Below are 17,655 nucleotides of genomic sequence, written 5' to 3' on the forward strand. Positions count from 1 at the left end.
GGGCTATGTACTTTTGAGATTTTTATCAAAGAATAATATGAAGTTTAATTTGTAAAATATTGACATCACAATGTGATCGGTGTGATTGAAATTGATTATTTTGGTTAATTTTTAGATGATAAAAAAATCAAGTAATAGATAATTCTAACAAATTAAAATAATTAAATAAAAAATCAGATTTAAAATACAATATTCCTAATAGACTTGTATTAATAGATACTTGCAGCAGATAGAAAAATTACTGAACTTTAATATATTTGATAAATAAAAATTTTCACTTAGAAATTCCCAATAGAAAATTTATTTTTGGATTTGGTGCTTAGACAATACGTAAACACTAATAAACCGAAGTTGTAGCAATGAAATTGGAGATTTATCACCAAAATAAGTTTTTGATTTTTAATTTCATAAAGATACAAAAGCAAACATCTAAAATTGAATAATATGTCCACAGCTAAACATGATGATTTCTACCACTAAATTCTTTTAAAGATTAGATGTAATTTATGGATATAGAAGGTTTGTAAAATCATTAATATTTGGAAGTTAAATAAAAACATTATTTCATAATTGAAGTTGTGGATCTAGTCCACGACTCTGATCAAATATTCCACTGTCATGTGTCCTTTTTATCATGTGTAATTATATTTATATTCCATAAATAGTAACGTAGAATGTGAGTTTTTTTAATTTACTAACAAATTATTTTTGGTAACTTGTTCTTTTGCCAAATTTAAATTTTGGGTAACTATATATATAATTATCATATTTACTTTCTCATTACCTAAAATAATTTACCATAGTTAATTATATTTGTTTCATAAATAATAACATAAAATGTGGGTTTTTCATAATTTACTCGTAACAAATTATTTTTTGTAACCTTTTCTTTTGCTAAACTTAAAATTTGGGTAATCAGGCTAAATAAGAAGCAAAATCAATTAGTTCAATCTTTTTTATTTTAAAATATGTACTCAACTAATTTAAAATTACGATCTTAAAAAAAAATATTTACATCTACTTTAAAATTCAAAATTTCAATCAAATTGTAGGACAAGGATCAGGTTACATTAAACATACAATTTTTATTTTTATTACATTTCTAATTTATAAACTTCGTTTTTCCTTGATTATTAAGTAAAGTATCTTTTCTGAATGGCTCATGCTACAATAACTTTTTTGTCTCAACGAAATCCATCTGCAACTCAACTAAACTTGGAGTTTGGCCATCCCTCAACTGAGAGTGCATTGAAGTTTGACTAACACTTGGTAACAAACCAAATCATTTCCAGCCCCCGTTCATTGGATCTATGTCATCAGAACTCATTGAAGGCTACTCTCTTCACCTAACTCCTTCGGTCCCATTCAATAGCAGTTACAAACTTTCCTTTTTAAGCAGTAGCTGCCTCCCAAAAAAGGTACCTCTCAACTTTTTACTCTGTCTCTCTTTTTACTCTTTTTATACCCATGGCTTTTATCGAACAACTATCCAAGACTTGCCAAATCGAGCAAAAAGAGTCATACTATCTTTGGATAATAAAACAAGCTTCATCTGAATGTGGCTGACTGAGGTATGTCAAAACAAGTCCTTTTTCGTGGACATCACACCTAACTTGGCTAAGGTCAAAGATTTGCGAGCATTTGTATGGGCAAGATTTAAGGTGTATACAGCCAAGCCTTTTAAATCTATAGTGCCTGCAGATTTCAACACACTTGAAAAAAATGGCGGGTTTGAAGTTTTTGGACAGATGGTGGAAATGACGTCGTTAGATGATGCCACATTTGAAATGATAGTGAACAAAAGAACTCCAACGAGAGAGACAATAATGAGACAAGAGTTATTGGCCATTTTATTTTCTTTGTTCTTTCCTAATATTGTGTCCTCGTTGATGTGGGTCATTTGATCAATACATATATATATGGATGAAATTTAGAGAAACGGTTTTTTCCTTATGGGAGGAGAAAGGAAGGTTGTTAGTTACATAATTAAACAACCTATTTTAGCCTTTTGTTTGTTTGTTTTATCTTCAACAAGTTAACCAAAATCAATTCATGAATAATCACATTGTCAATTTTTTTGACATAATTACAACTAAGATGGGTTTTATTTATTTATTTTTTTTATTTATAAGATACAACTAAGTAGATGTTACAATTTGAATTTTCTCACCATGTATGATGCCAAAAAACTTGGTGTAAAGTGTAAGTATACCCGTCAAGTTATAAAGCAATAAAATGGTTAAGAAATCAAGTATCGTCATCTCTGGAGATAAAATGTTAGAATTGAGTCTAACCTATTCAAGAATGTTTTGGATTTTATTTAATGAATGAAATTTAGATGTGACATGTTTTCTAAAATAATGAAATATAAAAAAAGTTAAAGTTTTTAATTCAAGAGACAAAGATGTTCAAATGTATTGATTTTCTTAATAATTTCGTTTAAACATCGTAATATGAGTTTTGGTTCTATAATGATTAAAATACATATTTGGTTTTGGAAATGTTTTGTTGCTTACTTTTCGTTTTAGGAAAAGATAATATGTAACTATTGTTTCAATCTTTTTCAATTAAATTAGTTCAAAAACACGTGCATAAATTCATGTGAAATCTCTGAATTCAAATTATTTTTTAAATATGGATTTCTTTAGCATATAATAAATAAATATTATACAATATTTAATGTTATTTTAGTTACCATCCACTTTTTAAATCAGGTAACGTAACAAATTTTATTTTAATATTCTCCAATTATCTTAGAAAAAGAAAGAAATTCTTCTATCTAGTAAAATGTGATTTTTTTTAATAAGGACAAAATGGTAGTATCAAAAGAAATTTAAAAGATGAGAAAAAGGAAGTTGGTATCCGATTCTGGACTTCTGAACATTTATAATAATAATAATAATAATAATAATAATTATTATTATTATTACTATTATTGTTATGTAACACCCCAAAAATTAAGATAATTTATTGGGCGTTATTTTGAATCCATTTAATGAAAATTTAGTCTTCCCTCGTTTCAAAAAGTGTCTCTTGTCATTGTTTCTTTTTAGTAACGACCTCAGCTTAGTATAAAAAGTTGGGTCGTTACAGTTGGTATCAGAGCGTCAGCTTTTAGGTTCTGTAGACTAACTTACATGTGAGTCTTTGATTTTGTCCCTATGGCTATTACGGGCCTTCATCACTTGCCAGGTATGTATTTTATGATACATGATTATGAATATGCACGTGACCTTGCCTGTATTAAACTAGAACTGCACGAATGTTATGATTTAAATGGTGATGGCTTTGGTGGTAAAGTTTTAAGAAAAATGTTGCCACGTAGAGGTGCTCAAAGGGGTGATTGAGTAGGCAAAAGAGTTGGACGTGTTCAGCGTGATGAACTGCTTTGTGACAGGATATCTAAGACATAAGTTATGTTGGTGGTTTTAAAGGGAACTAAAGGCATGGTTAAGTTCAAGTATGTCAAGCACACTTCATTGTGTTTAGAATTGAGTTGTTGGAGAAGGAACAAAGCAAACTTTAGTGCATATTTATTTTGGTGAGACTTCAAGAAACTGTTTTTGAGTTTACCATGAAGGATAAGTTACAGCTAGTTTAAAGTACAAGTGATGAAATAACGAATTCCTTTAGAATAACTAGCTAAGTTGATGTCATTAAAGAAAGCAATAGTTGGACATGAGTTTGAACTTTATCAAACAAGAAAAGAGAAATTAGTGAGTTCTAAATATTGCTAAATGGTGGAGAATGCCTTATTAAGGGAGGAAGTCCGAAGTTGGAAAATAGAACGTAGTTTTTGAAGAGTTATGAATTAAGTTTCACTTGGATAAGTGTAAAGGAAAGAAAAATGTTTGAGAAAAGTAATATTTTGTCAAGAGAAGTAAAGCGTTGCGCAACATGAGAGTTGCACTTAGGAAAATTTTATGGCAGAGTTACCAAGTTGAGAAGGCTACTTAGGAACAAGAGTATGACAAGGGAGCTCGATACTCGAAATTGTTCAAGGACTAAAAGTTTCGAGGACGAAAGTTTCTTAGCGAGGGAAGATTGTAACACCCCATAAATTTAAGGAATCTATTTTGGGTGTTACATTAAGTGAAATTGGAAGTTAAGGAATGTATTTGGTGTTTTGTGTTGGATTAATTAAATATATATACATGGGTGTGTGTATTTAATTAAAGATTTTGGAATTTGGTAGAATTTGTTATTAATTAAGACGTGAGAGCCAAGTATCCCAAGTTGTTCAAAGATTAGAACTTTCGAGGACGAAAGTTGTTAAAGGAGGGAAGATTGTAACGCCCCAAAAATTAAGATAATTTATTCGGCGTTATTTTGAATCCATTTAATGAAAATTTAGTCTTCCCTCGTTTCAAAAAGTGTCTCTTGTCATTGTTTCTTTTTAGTAACGACCTCAGCTTAGTATAAAGAGTTGAGTGTACCAAGATGGAAATGGGAAAGCGTGTCGATGGACTTCATCACGAAACTGCCCAAAACCCTAAAGGGCTATACAGTGATCTGGGTTGTTGTCGACAGACTCACGAAGTCGGCCCACTTTGTGCCAGGGAAGTCCACTTACACTGCCAGTAAGTGGGGGCAGTTATATATGACAGAGATTGTGAGACTACATGGAGTACCCGTATCCATCATTTCAGACAGAGACATTCGTTTCACATCGAAGTTCTGGAAAGGACTTCAACTTGCATTAGGTACGAGGTTAGACTTCAGCAGGACATTCCACCCTCAGACTGATGGTCAGACAGAGAGATTGAACCAGATTTTGGAAGACATGCTGCGGGCCTGCGTGCTAAAGTTTTCAGGAAGTTGGGACTCCCATCTGCATCTGATGGAGTTCGCCTTAATAACAGCTACCAGGCTACTATCGGTATGGCACCGTTTGAGGCTCTGTGTGGTAAGTGCTGTAGATCTTCTATCTGCTGGGGCGAGGTTGGAGAGCAGAGGATGCTAGGTCCCGAGCTAGTTCAGACCACCAATGCAGCCATACAGAAGATCCGAGCTCGTATGCTGACAGCACAGAGCAGACAGAAGAGTTATGCTGATGTACGACGTAAGGATCTCGAGTTTGAGGTGGGAGACATGATCTTTCTGAAGGTAGCACCTATGAAGGGTGTTCTGAGATTCGAGAAGAAGGGGAAGCTAAGTCCACGCTTCGTAGGGCCGTTTGAGATTTTGGAGCTTATCGCTTGGCGTTGCCCCCATCTTTTTCTGCAGTGCATGATGTATTCCATGTCTCCATGCTGAGGAGGTACGTTGCAGACCCGACACATGTGGTGGACTTCGAGCCACTGCAGATGAGTGAGAACCTGAGCTACGAGGAGCAGCCTGTCGAGATCTTGGCAAGGGAAGTCAAGAAGCTTCGTAGTCAAGAAATTTCACTGGTCAAAGTTCTTTAGCGGAACCATGGAGTTGAAGAGGCCATGTGGGGGAGAGAAGAGGACATGCGAGCCCTGTACCCCGAGCTGTTTGAGGACTAGAGCTTTCGAGGACGAAAGCTTTCTTAGGAGGAAAGATTGTAAAGCCCCAACAAATTCGATTTTTCCCATTTGTTATTAATATTTAAGTATGGTTATGGAAAATTCAAATTTATTGGAAGAACCTTATCATTTTGAATTTTGCGATTAAATAAGGTTTGGAATCTTTATTTTGTTTAGATAATAAGTATTTTATTTGGAAATAATTGGTGAAGTTATTGTTAAATTAAAGGTTGGTTGGTTAAGGGAGAGATGTGGGGACCTAGTTGAGGATAATAAGGAAAATTTCATGAGTTTTGGAGAGAGAGAAGGTGTTTGGTTTTGGAATTAATTGAAGGAAAAGAAAAGAGATTTTTTTATATATAAAGGAGCATTGGGACCCGTGCATAAGAAAAAAATAAAAAAAAAAGAAAAGAGAGAAAAAGAAAAAAAAAAGAAGAAACCCTAGCGCTGCCGCCACCGGAGGCCCAAGCCGAAACCCATCTGCAACCGTCGCTTCCAGCCATCGAAAGCCGAGATCGCGTTTCGATCGTCGCTCCGCCCCGATCCGTCACCGCTGCCTATTTCCTCTTCCTCCGTCCGCTCCCCTACGCCTAGGAGCCGTCGTCGACCGTCTGCTCTCCGTCACAGTTCGCCGCTTGTCGTTGCAGGTCAAGCAATTGGTAGCGCCGGTCGCCGTTGAAGCCAGTCGCGTCGGATCGTCGCCCTCGTCCAAACCCGTAGGCTCGGAACTCGAACCCGCGTTTCGGCGTTGACTCGCACTCGCTCAGCACCCGCGCGTCGCCCCGAGCCACAAGCCGAGCCCGCGCGCGCCTGTCTACGTTGTGAGCCGCGCCTGTCTGCGCCGCGAGCCACGCCTGTCTGTGCCATATCCGAGCCGACGCCAACCTTCAAGCCGAGTCGGTTCCTGCTCCTCCAGCCGAGCCGCCAAACCTAGTTTGGCTCTTTTCCACCCAATTTTTGGTAATTGATTATTTGTTTTGGCTTACCCAGTAAGACCCATTTTTGGACACTAAATAATTTAATTTGGACTAAATTAAATTAACTCTTTTAAGGACCACCTTGGACGATTTGACTTGGAGCGTTGGATTCTTCAGTAGGGGCTCAAGCATTGCAACCTCGACCTAGGGTAAGTTATCTCAACTGAGTTTTTGGGCCTCTAGTCGTTGGTGACTTAATTATGAATTTTGGCGTTATTAAACAGTTAGGACCTCGTTGCTTGGAAAACACACTTGTCTTGCGGTTAGGACTCGTTAAGTAAATCTTCAGGTAAGAGATTTCTACTACTAGCTCTATGTTTAGAACTATGAGGCCACATACACCTTCAGTTGTGCATGTTAAGGACTAGACTGTGTGACACGTGTAATTAATGAGAGCACGATGCGATTGATGATATGGTTACATGATGGCGTGGTATTGTGGTGACGTGAATTGTTATGACTGTACGTTGGTTGTTGAGGTGAAAAGTGAGATGATGATTAGACTGTTATGATTACATGATGATGCTATGTGCATGTATGTTATGGTTAGGGTACTTGTTAGCTTAGCCTATTAGAGTCGTACCTGCATGGGTGTCCTTCGGGATCACCACCTATTTAGGACTGTGTGGTCCGACAGGGCGCCAGTCTAGCATGAATATAGATATGACTCGAGTGACTCGACGGGGTCCTTGCATCCCGATCGTCTTAGTGTTACCCCCGGGTTCACTACAGACCAGCATGTCCTAGGTGCTCCCCCGGGACACCGAAGGCCAGATTTTCGTCCCTACGGAAGCGCATGTTGCACGTGTTCGGGAACGTGCCAGAGATTGGGTACCATTTACAGGACTCTAATAGGAAGCGAACAGGCACCTAGTGGGACTAGTAGTGGGTCCCTTGCTGAGTATTTTATACTCATTCTCTTCATGTCATGTTTTTCAGGTAGAGGCCGAGGTAGGGGCAAAGGCAAGCTAGCGGGCGACCAGAAGTGACCGTGGCGAGCCATAGGGATTTCTGCTTCCGCTTACCCCGTTTTAGAACTTTTGTACTTGAGTTTTATTTTCTTTCATGTTCACTATTTCATTGTTTAAAAGTAGATAGGGCCCGAGTAGGATTTAACATTTTTACATTTTCCATATTATGCTGATTTGATTTTCGTAAATAAAATTCTGAACTTGATTCGTTTTACCTAAACTTTATGGTTTAAATCATGTGTTTTACCTCTAGTAATAACCTCGGCTCAGCATAAGAAGTTGGGTTGTTACAGTTGGTATGGGCGTTATTTTGAATCCATTTAATGAAAATTTAGTCTTCCCTCGTTTCAAAAAGTGTCTCTTGTCATTGTTTCTTTTTAGTAACGACCTCAGCTTAGTATAAAGAGTTGGGTCGTTACATGTTATTATTATTATTTAAAATTGGAAAGTAGATGCACCAGTTTAACCATTAGAAGAAAAGTCAAAACTTTTTTATTTGTTTAAAAAATGTATAGCTTATTTCAAAGGTTACAATTTTTTATAAATAGTTTAAAATGCACCCATTAAATAGAAATTTTATAATTTTTTTTAATGAAATTTAAGTTTTTGTGACCCAAAACATTGCTATATTTCTTAAAACTATGTTGTCGCAAATGAAAAAGTGAAGTTTATAAATTAGAAATCAAATAAAAATAAAAATTGTAAGTTTAATTTAACTTGATCTTTGTCCTACAGTTTGATTGAAATTTAAATTTTAAATTAGATGTAAAATGCTTCATTTTAACTTGATCTGAATATTTCTACTGTATTGTCGGTTTTACTTTTATTTTTTTGTCTTGGTCAACCACATGCAGTTGTCTTCTTGTCTTCTTTCAGTAAAGAAATGTTTTGTTGTTGAAGTATCCAGCAAGGCTTTGAAGCAGTTTCGAACCCAGTGCAACGTGTCAGGTGTGATGTCCACGAAAAAGGACTTGTGTTGACATACCTCAGTCAGCCACATTCAGATGAAGCTTGTTTTACTATCCAAAGATAGTATGAACTCTTTTTGCTCGATTTGGCAAGTCTTGGGTAGTTGTTCGATAAAATCCATGGGTATAAAAAGAGTAAAAAGAGAGACATAGTAAAAAGTTGAGAGGTCCCTTTTTTGGGAGGCAACTACTGCTTAAAAAGGAAAGTTCGTAACTGCTATTGAATGGGACCGAAGGAGTTAGGTGAAGAGAGTAGCCTTCAATGAGTTCTGATGAATTAGATCCAGTGAACGGCGACTGGAAATGACTTGGTTTATTACCAAGTGTTAGTCAAACTTCAATGCACTCTCAGTTGAGGGATGACCAAACTCCAAGTGTAGTTGAGTTGTAGATAGATTTCGTTGAGACAAAAAAGTTATTATAGCAGGAGCCATTCAGAAAAGATACTTTACTTAATTATCAAGGAAAAACGAAGTTTATAAATTAGAAATGTAATAAAAATAAAAATTGTAAGTTTAATGTAACCTGATCCTTGTCCTACAATTTGATTGAAATTTTGAATTTTAAATTAGATGTAAATATTTTTTTTTAGATTGTAATTTTAAATTAGTTGAGTACATATTTTAAAATAAAAAAGATTGAACTAATTGATTTTGCTTCTTATTTAGCTTGATTACCCAAATTTTAATTTTAGCAAAAGAAAAGGTTACAAAAAATAATTTGTTACGAGTAAATTATGAAAAACCCACATGTTATGTTATTATTTATGAAACAAATATAATTAACTATGGTAAATTATTTTAGGTAATGAGAAAGTAAATATGATAATTACATATATAGTGACCCAAAATTTAAGTTTGGCAAAAGAAAAAGTTACCAAAAATAATCTGTTAGTAAATTAAGAAAACTCACATTCTACGTTACTATTTATGGAATATAAATATAATTACACATGATAAAAAGACACATGACAGTGGAATATTTGATCGGAGTCATGGATTGGATCCACAACTTCAATTATGAAATAATGTTTTTATTTAACTTCCAAATATTAATGATTTTACAAACCTTCTATATCCATAATATTACATCTAATCCTTAAAAGAATTTAGTGGTAGAAATCATCATGTTTTGATGTGGACATATTATTAAATTTTAGAAGTTCGCTTCTGTATCTTTATGAAATTAAAAATCAAATCTTATTTTGGTGATAAATCTCCAATTTCATTGCTACAACTTCGGTTTATTAGTGTTTACGTATTGTCTAAGCACCAAATCCAAAAATAAATTTTCTATTGGGAATTTCTAAGTGAAATTTTTTATTTATTAAATATATTAAAGCTTAGTAATTTTTCTATCTGCTGCAAGTATCTATTAATTCAATTCTATTAGGAATATTGTATTTTAAATCTGATTTTTTATTTAAATATTTTAATTTGTTAGAATTATCTATTACTTGATTTTTTATCATCTAAAAATTAACCAAAATAATCAATTCCAATCACACCGATCACATTGTGATGTTAATATTTAAAAATTAAACTTCATATTATTCTTTGATAATAATCTCAAAAGTATACAGCCCTCAAAGAAGATTGGATATAACCAAAATAATGCTGCATATGTCTTTTAGAGTCTTGCCATTCTTCAAAAGCAACGACGTATCCTTTGGTGGCTGCACAAACTTATCCTGACAGTCGTCAATCTCTGTCATGGCACCAGAAGTTACAATATTCACACCATTAAAATCACCAATGGCCAAGTCCTTTTGGGCATTTTCAATATCACCAACAGCTCCATCGTAGCTCTCAGCACAAGACGAATATCGTTGCTTAAGTTGAGGATTGGTGGTGGTTTTTTCCAGTGAGTTGGCTAGGGTCAAAGATTTTTTAGCATTTGCGTGGGCGAGGTTTAAGGTGTATACAACCAAACCTTTGATATTTGTAGTGCCTGCAGATTTCAACACACTTAAACAAAATGGTGGGTTTAAGGTTTTTGGACAGATGGTGGAAATGATGTCGGTAGATGATGCTGCATTGGAAATGATGGTGAACAAAAGAACTTCAACGAGAGAGACAATAATGAGACAAGAGTTTTTGGCCATTTTGATTTCTTTGTTCTATGCCAATATTATTGTGCCCTTAATTACTGATATGGGTCATTTGATCAATACATATATATATACAGATGAATTTTAGAGATGGTTTTTTCGTTCTAGAGAGGAAAAACGGAAGTTGTAATTAAATAGCATATTTTATCTTTTGTTTGTCTTTTTCTTATTTTTATCTTCAAAAAATTAACGAAAATCATTTCGTGAATAATCACATACAAAATTACAACTAAAAATGTTTTTCTTTTGGAAAGATACAACTAGTTAAGATGTTAAAATTTGATTATAGTCCTCTAGTTCCTTACTTCTGCTGGACCACATTCCTATGAGATTTTGTATATCCTCCCATATGTTGTTTATGCTTCTTTCTGAGCTTTTGAAGATGCTGTTGTTTCTTTCCTTCCACAAGCTCCACAGAGTTGCGATCCCTGCATTGAGATGTATGATGTTCATTCTTGTTTTCTGCTTCAAGGAGTAAAGATCTGCGAAAATTGTATCCATATTTTCTTAGTTGGAATTGATCCCTGTGCTATTTTTGAGTTTGTTCCAAATCTCTTTTGTGAAATTGCACTCTGTATGAAAAGGTGTTGAAGATCTTTGTTTGCTTCCTTACACAGAAAGCACATGTTTGGATTTAGGCGTGAGGTTGGAAGTCTTTTTTGTAGAGTCCTCATCGTATTGATACACTTTTGTCTTATGGACCAAACAAAAAATTTGTTTTTTTGGTAGTTTAGTCTTCTAGGTCATTTCGAGGATTCTATCATTTGCTTGTTGCTAGTTCTGGTCTTGATCTCTTTGTAATACTTCTTTGACTGATGCAACCGAGAAATATTTCTTGTCATTAGAAACCCAAAAAGGAAAAAAAAGGAAAAAAAAAAGGAAAGAAAGGAAAGAAAAAAAGGAAGGAAAGCAAAACCCTAGTCGTCGCTGCCGCCGCCGACGTCAACTTAGTCGCCAGACCAGCGCTTCCAGTTGCCCGTCCTCCACAGATCGTAGCCCGACCGTGTCTCCTCCGTCGTCGCATCGCTGCCCAGTCGATCGTAGCCACACCCACGTGCACCCGCTCCACGCCGCAAGCCGCGCCCGCGCCTGCGCCCTTCTTCGTGAGTCAAATTTCCAGCCGAGCCGCCAGTCGATTCTCGCCACTCCAGCTAAGCCAACCGAGCCGCCAAGTTCCCTTTTAGCCCTGTTTTGACCCACATTTTTTGGTAAGCCTCGGTAGGTTGATTTTGGTTTTAATCTATCGAACTAAGGTTATTTTGACCCTAACTAAGTTGGTTGTTGGATTAAATGACTTAGTTAATTGGAAGCCGAGCTGGGGATTTGTTCAACTAAGTCCAAACCGAGTCCGACCTTGATTTTGGGTAAGTTACTTCAAGTGAGTTTTTGGACCTACATTCTTTGAGGGTTAAATTATTAAATTGTGGTTTCCTGACCATTTAGGACTTTCGCCGCTTGGGGAGCGTGTTGTTACTGCTAGAACTTGTTGAGTAACCTCCAAGTAAGAGATTCTCCTACTAGACCTTTGATTTACATTAAAGAGACCGCATGTTTGAATTTATGGTTACGTAGGAATGGTAGCTAAGTACCTAAATCAAGGTTGTTGAGAGAGAGAGATTGATATTGACATTGTGCTTGCTGATTGACTCTATGGTTAGCCTGAATAGTATGTCGATGCTACCGTCTTCGTTCTAACGACATAGTGTAGTTGAGGATGACTGATATGATATGTTAGGGTTGGTACGTTATGGTCTGATATGTTATAGCATGAATTGACGTGATTATGACATGTATGATAAGTTATGATGTAATTGATGAGATGTTCTGTACATGCTATGTGTAGGGTGTATGTTGTGTACATGCTATGACACAGACATGATGGAGAGACCCGACGGGGTCGCTCACACTTATGACTGCATAGTCAGACTGGATTACCAGTCTGACATTGACATTGACATAGACATGACGTGAGTGATTCGATGGGACCGCTCATAGCCCGATCGTCTTAGGTATTCTCTTTGGAATCACTAAAGACCAGCTTGTTCCTACGGGGGCATAGATTGTACTGTTCGGGGACGTGCCAGTTCAGGGGTACAACTTTTCAGGACTCTAATAGAAAGTTAACAGGCATCTAGTGGGACTAATAGTGGGTCCCTTTTTATGCTCACTCTTTCCATTTCCGTTTTTCAGGCAGAGGCAGAGGTAAGAACAAGGGCAAGCTGGCGAGTGACTAGAAGTGATCGTGGCGGACCATAGGGATGCACTTGCTTTCGCTTATGTCAAAATTTGGATTTTAGTATTGCATTTTCAGTTCATTCTCTATTAGTTAATTTATTTCTTTAAAACTAGATAGGGCCCGAGTTAGGACTTTATTTTATACTTATTTCACATTTTCCTTGTTTATTTTTTTTTATTATTTGAAAATTTGAGGTTTTTGTCTTATTCTATTTTTAAAACTTTACAAACTTATTTACCCTTTTAATTAGTAATGGCTTCGATCTAGTATAAGGAGTTGGGTCGTTACAGTTGGTATCAGAACCTATGTCCTAGGTTCTGCAGACTGACTTACGATGTGAGTCTTTGTTTTGGTTTGTTTCACCCCTATGGCTATACGGTCCTTCGTCACTCGCCAGGTATGTTTTAAGACTTTGCTAAATGTTGTGGTTACAATCTTGCCTGAATAAAATGAGTGTAGTTAGTATAAGTGTTGTGGTTGTTTTGTGAAAAGTTCTTCTCGTGAAACTTCAGGAAAAGATGCCGCCACGTAGAGGTGCACGTCGAGGGGGTGGAAGGAGAGGCAGATGGGCTGGACGTACCTAGCCGGAGGAGCAACCTGATGTGCAGGTAGCCGACCCTAACGCACCTGTCACCTAGGCGGATCTCGCTGTGATGGATCAGCGATATCAGGACATGCTACAGGCTGCTTTAGCACCTTTTCTCGCTGCCCAACAGACCCAGGCAGCCCCTGTTCAGGCCCAGACCGTCCCTCTTCCAGCCCCTGTGGGAGCTCAGTCCGTGCTAGTTCAACTGTCAGCTGAGGCCAAACACCTAAGAGACTTACGGAAGTATAACCCAAAAACTTTTGATGGGTCCATGGACAACCCTACCAAGGCCCAAATGTGGTTGACGTCCACAGAGACTATCTTTCGGTACATGAAATGCCCATAAGACCAGAAGGTACAGTGTGCAGTTTTCTTTCTAGAGGATAGAGGCACCGCCTGGTGGGAGACTGCTGAGAGGATGCTGGGGGGCGACGTCAGTAAAATAACCTAGGAGCAGTTCAAGGAGAGCTTCTATGCTAAGTTCTTCTCTGCCAACGTGAAGCATGCTAAGCAACAAAAGTTCCTAAACTTGGAGCAAGGCGACATGACTGTGGAGCAGTACGATGCCGAGTTCGACATGTTATCCCGTTTTGCTCCCAAAGTGGTAAGGGATGAGGCTGCCAGGACTGAGAAGTTCGTTAGAGGTCTCAGACTAGACCTCTAGGGCATCGTCCGAGCCCCCCGACTAGCCACTCATGCTGATGTACTACGCATAGCACTGGACTTGAGTCTGCACGAGAGAGCAGATCAGTCCAAGGCTGCAGGCAGAGGGTCAAGCCTTGGTCAGAAGAGGAAGGTTGAGTCGCAGCCTGCCTTGGCACCGCAATGAGACCTGAGGTCAGGAGGTGTCTTTCAGTGGCATCATCAGAAGCTGGCTGCCGCAGGAAGAACATTGAGAGAGCTACCTGCTTGTGGGAGGTGTGGAAGAGTTCGTGGAGGTCGTTGCTTGGTAGGGAGCGGAGTTTGCTTCAGGTGCAAGCAACCAGGGTATAACGCCGACGTTTGTCCTCAGAAACTCATTGAGACGTTTGTACCTCGATGTTTTCCCCGACGAGCTTCCATGACTTTCACCTCCCAAGGAGATTGACTTCGCCATTGAGTCAGAGCCAGAAACTGCTCCTATCTCGAGGGCCCCTTACAGAATGGCTCCAGCTGAGCTAAAGGAGCTGAAGGTGCAGTTGCAGAAGTTACTGGACAAGGGTTTTATTCGACCCAGTGTGTCACCTTGGAGAGCATCGGTGTTGTTTATGGGTCGATGCACCCTTGCATTGACTACATAGAGCTGAACAAGGTGACAGTTAAGAACCGCTGTCCCTTGCTCAGGATTGATGATTTGTTCAATCAGTTGCAAGGAGCCATCGTCTTTCCTATGATCGACATGCGATCAGTCTACCATCAATTGAGGATCAAAGATAGTGATATTCCTAAGACCGCTTTCCGTTCAAGATACGGACACTACGAGTTCATTGTGATGTCTTTTAGGTTGACTAATGCTCCTGCGGTATTCATGGACTTGATGAACAGGGTGTTTAAGGATTTCTTAGACACGTTTGTCATAGTTTTCATTGATGAAATTTTGATTTACTCTAAGACTGAGGCTGAGCGTGAGGAGCACTTGCACCAGGTTTTGGAGACTCTTCGAGCTAATAAGTTGTACGCGAAGTTCTCCAAGTGTGAGTTCTGGTTGAAGAAGGTGATTTTTCTCGGCCACGTGGTTTCCAATGAGCGAATGTAGACCCAGCAAAGGTCGAAGCGGTTATCAATTGGCCTCGATCGTCTACAGTTAGCGAGATTTGTAGCTTCCTAGGTTTGGCAGGTTACTACAGGAGGTTCGTGGAAGACTTCTCTCGTATATCCAATTCCTTTACCCATTTGACCAGGCAGGGGACTCCTTTTGTTTGAAGCCCAGCTTGTGAGAGTAGCTTCCAGGAGCTCAAGCAGAAGCTTGTGTCTGCACCAGTTCTGACAGTACCAGATGGATCTGAAAGTTTCGTGATCTACAATGATGCCTCAAAGAAAGGACTGGGTTGTGTTCTGATACAGCAAGGTAAGGTAGTTGCTTATGCCTCCCGTCAGTTGAAGAGTCATGAGCAGGACTACCCTACCCATGACCTAGAGTTGGCAGCAGTGGTTTTTGCACTGAAGATATGGAGGCACTACCTGTACAGTGAGAAGATACATATTTTCACTAACCATAAGAGCCTGAAGTACTTCTTCACCCAGAAGGAGTTAAACATGAGGAAGAGGAGGTGGCTTGAGTTAGTGAAAGACTATGACTGCCACATTTTGGATCACCCAGGTAAGGCAAACGTAGTAGCCGACGCGTTGAGTAGGAAGGTTGCGCATTCAGCAGCGCTTATCACCAAGCAAGCTCCCTTACTAAGAGATTTCGAGAGAGCTGAGATTGCAGTCTCAGTAGGGGAAATGACCTCACAGTTGGCCCAGTTGACCGTGCAACCGACCTTGAGACAGACGATTATTGTTGCTCAGCTAAATGATCCTTATTTGGTCGAGAAGCGTCTATTAGTAGAGGTAGGGCAAAGTGAGGATTTCTCCATATCCTCTGATGACGGACTTACTTTCGATGGATGTTTGTGCGTGCTAGAAGACAGTGCGGTCAAGGTAGAGCTTTTGACTGAGGCTCACAGTTCTCCATTTACTATGCACCCCAGAAGTACGAAGATGTACCAAGACTTGAGGCGGTGCTTATTGGTGGAGGAACATGAAGAGACAAGTGGCCGACTTCATTAGTAGATGTTTGGTGTGCCAACAGATGAAGGCACCTAAACAGAAGCCAGCAGGGTTGTTGCAACCCTTAGGTGTACTAGAATGGAAATGAGAGAGTGTATCAATGGACTTCATTACAGGACTGCCCAGGACTCTGAAGGGCTATACAGTGATCTGGGTTGTTGTTGATAGACTCACGAAGTCAGTCCACTTTGCTCGGGAGAAATCCACTTACACTGCCAGTAAGTGGGGACAGTTATATATGACGGAGATAGTGAGACTGCATGGAGTACCCGTATCCATCATTTCAGACAGAGATGCTCGTTTCACATCGACGTTCTGAAAAGGACTTTAGCTAGCCTTGGGCACGAGGTTAGACTTCAGTACAAATTTCCACCCTCAGACTGACGGTCAAACAGAGAGGTTAAACCAGGTTCTGGAAGATATGCTACGAGCCTGTGTTCTGGAGTTCTCAGGGAGTTGGGACTCTCACTTTCACTTGATGGAATTCGCCTATAATAACAACTATCAGGCTACCATCGGCATGACACCATTTGAGGCTCTGTATGGTATGTGTTGTAGATCTCCTGTTTGTTGGGGCAAGGTTGGTGAGCAGAGAATGCTAGGCCCCGAGTCAGTTCAGACCACAAACGTAGCCATACAGAAGATTAGAGCTTGTATGTTGACAGCACAGAGCAGACAGAAGAGTTATGCTGATGAACAGTGTAAGGATCTCGAGTTTGAGGTGAGAGACATGGTATTTTTGAAGGTAGCACCTATGAAGGGTGTTCTGAGGTTCGAGAAGAAGGGGAAGCTAAGTCCGCGTTTGTAGGGCCATTTGAGATACTGGAGCGGATTGGCCCTGTAGCTTATCGCTTGGCGTTGCCCCCAGCATTTTCTGCAGTGCATGATGTGTTCCATGTCTCCATATTGAGGTCGTATGTCGCAGACCCGACACACGTGGTTGACTTTGAGCCATTGCAAATTAATGAGGACTTGAGCTACGAGGAGCAACCGGTTGAGATTTTGGCAAGAGAGGTCAAGATGCTTCGTAATCGAGGAATATCGCTGGTTAAAGTTCTTTGGCGAAACCACGGAGTTGAAGAGGCCACATGAGAGAGAGAGGAGGACATGAGAGCCCAGTACCCCAAGCTGTTCGAGGACTAGAACTTTCGAGGACGAAAGTTTTTCAAGGAGGGAAGATTGTAACGCCTCAACAATTTGGAATTTAATTTATTATCTTAAGTGTAGTTGTTGAAATTTTGGGTGTTTTGAATTAAATGATTTATGAACATTTGATTTTTAGACATCAAAAAAATATCTAAGGGTGATATTTATTTGGGAAAAGATTAAGGTGATTGGGTGATTTTGATATTTTTATGGAGATTGTTGGGCTTAAATAAGAAAAAGATTAAGTGATTTAATTGATTAAATTAGGGAAAGAGAAAAGAAGAATAATATTAAGCCTATTATTATTATCTCTTTAAAAAGGACCACTCGGACCCGTGCAAGCCATTATCACTTTCTTTGAGAAAGGAAAGGAAAAAAAAAGAAAAACCCTAGCCGCCTCCGCCGCCACTGCCATTAGCCT

The 17,655-nt window shown here is 38.6% G+C and overlaps 1 protein-coding gene across 1 annotated transcript; it reads right to left on the minus strand.

Annotated features, from left to right (window-relative positions):
- Positions 1–9,990: 9,990 nt before the first annotated feature.
- On the minus strand, positions 9,991–10,509 carry LOC127148690 (pectinesterase inhibitor-like). The gene has a single exon (XM_051082888.1). The coding sequence runs from the start codon at positions 10,507–10,509 to the stop codon at positions 9,991–9,993; it is 519 nt and encodes a 172-aa protein (XP_050938845.1).
- Positions 10,510–17,655: the final 7,146 nt, after the last annotated feature.

Source organism: Cucumis melo, chromosome 3 (genome assembly GCF_025177605.1).
Source record: "Cucumis melo cultivar AY chromosome 3, USDA_Cmelo_AY_1.0, whole genome shotgun sequence".
NCBI lineage: Eukaryota > Viridiplantae > Streptophyta > Magnoliopsida > Cucurbitales > Cucurbitaceae > Cucumis > Cucumis melo.

Excerpts from the sequence above, each read along its gene's own strand:
- LOC127148690 (XM_051082888.1), bottom strand. The coding sequence starts at position 10,509 with ATGGCCAAAAACTCTTGTCTCATTATTGTCTCTCTCGTTGAAGTTCTT.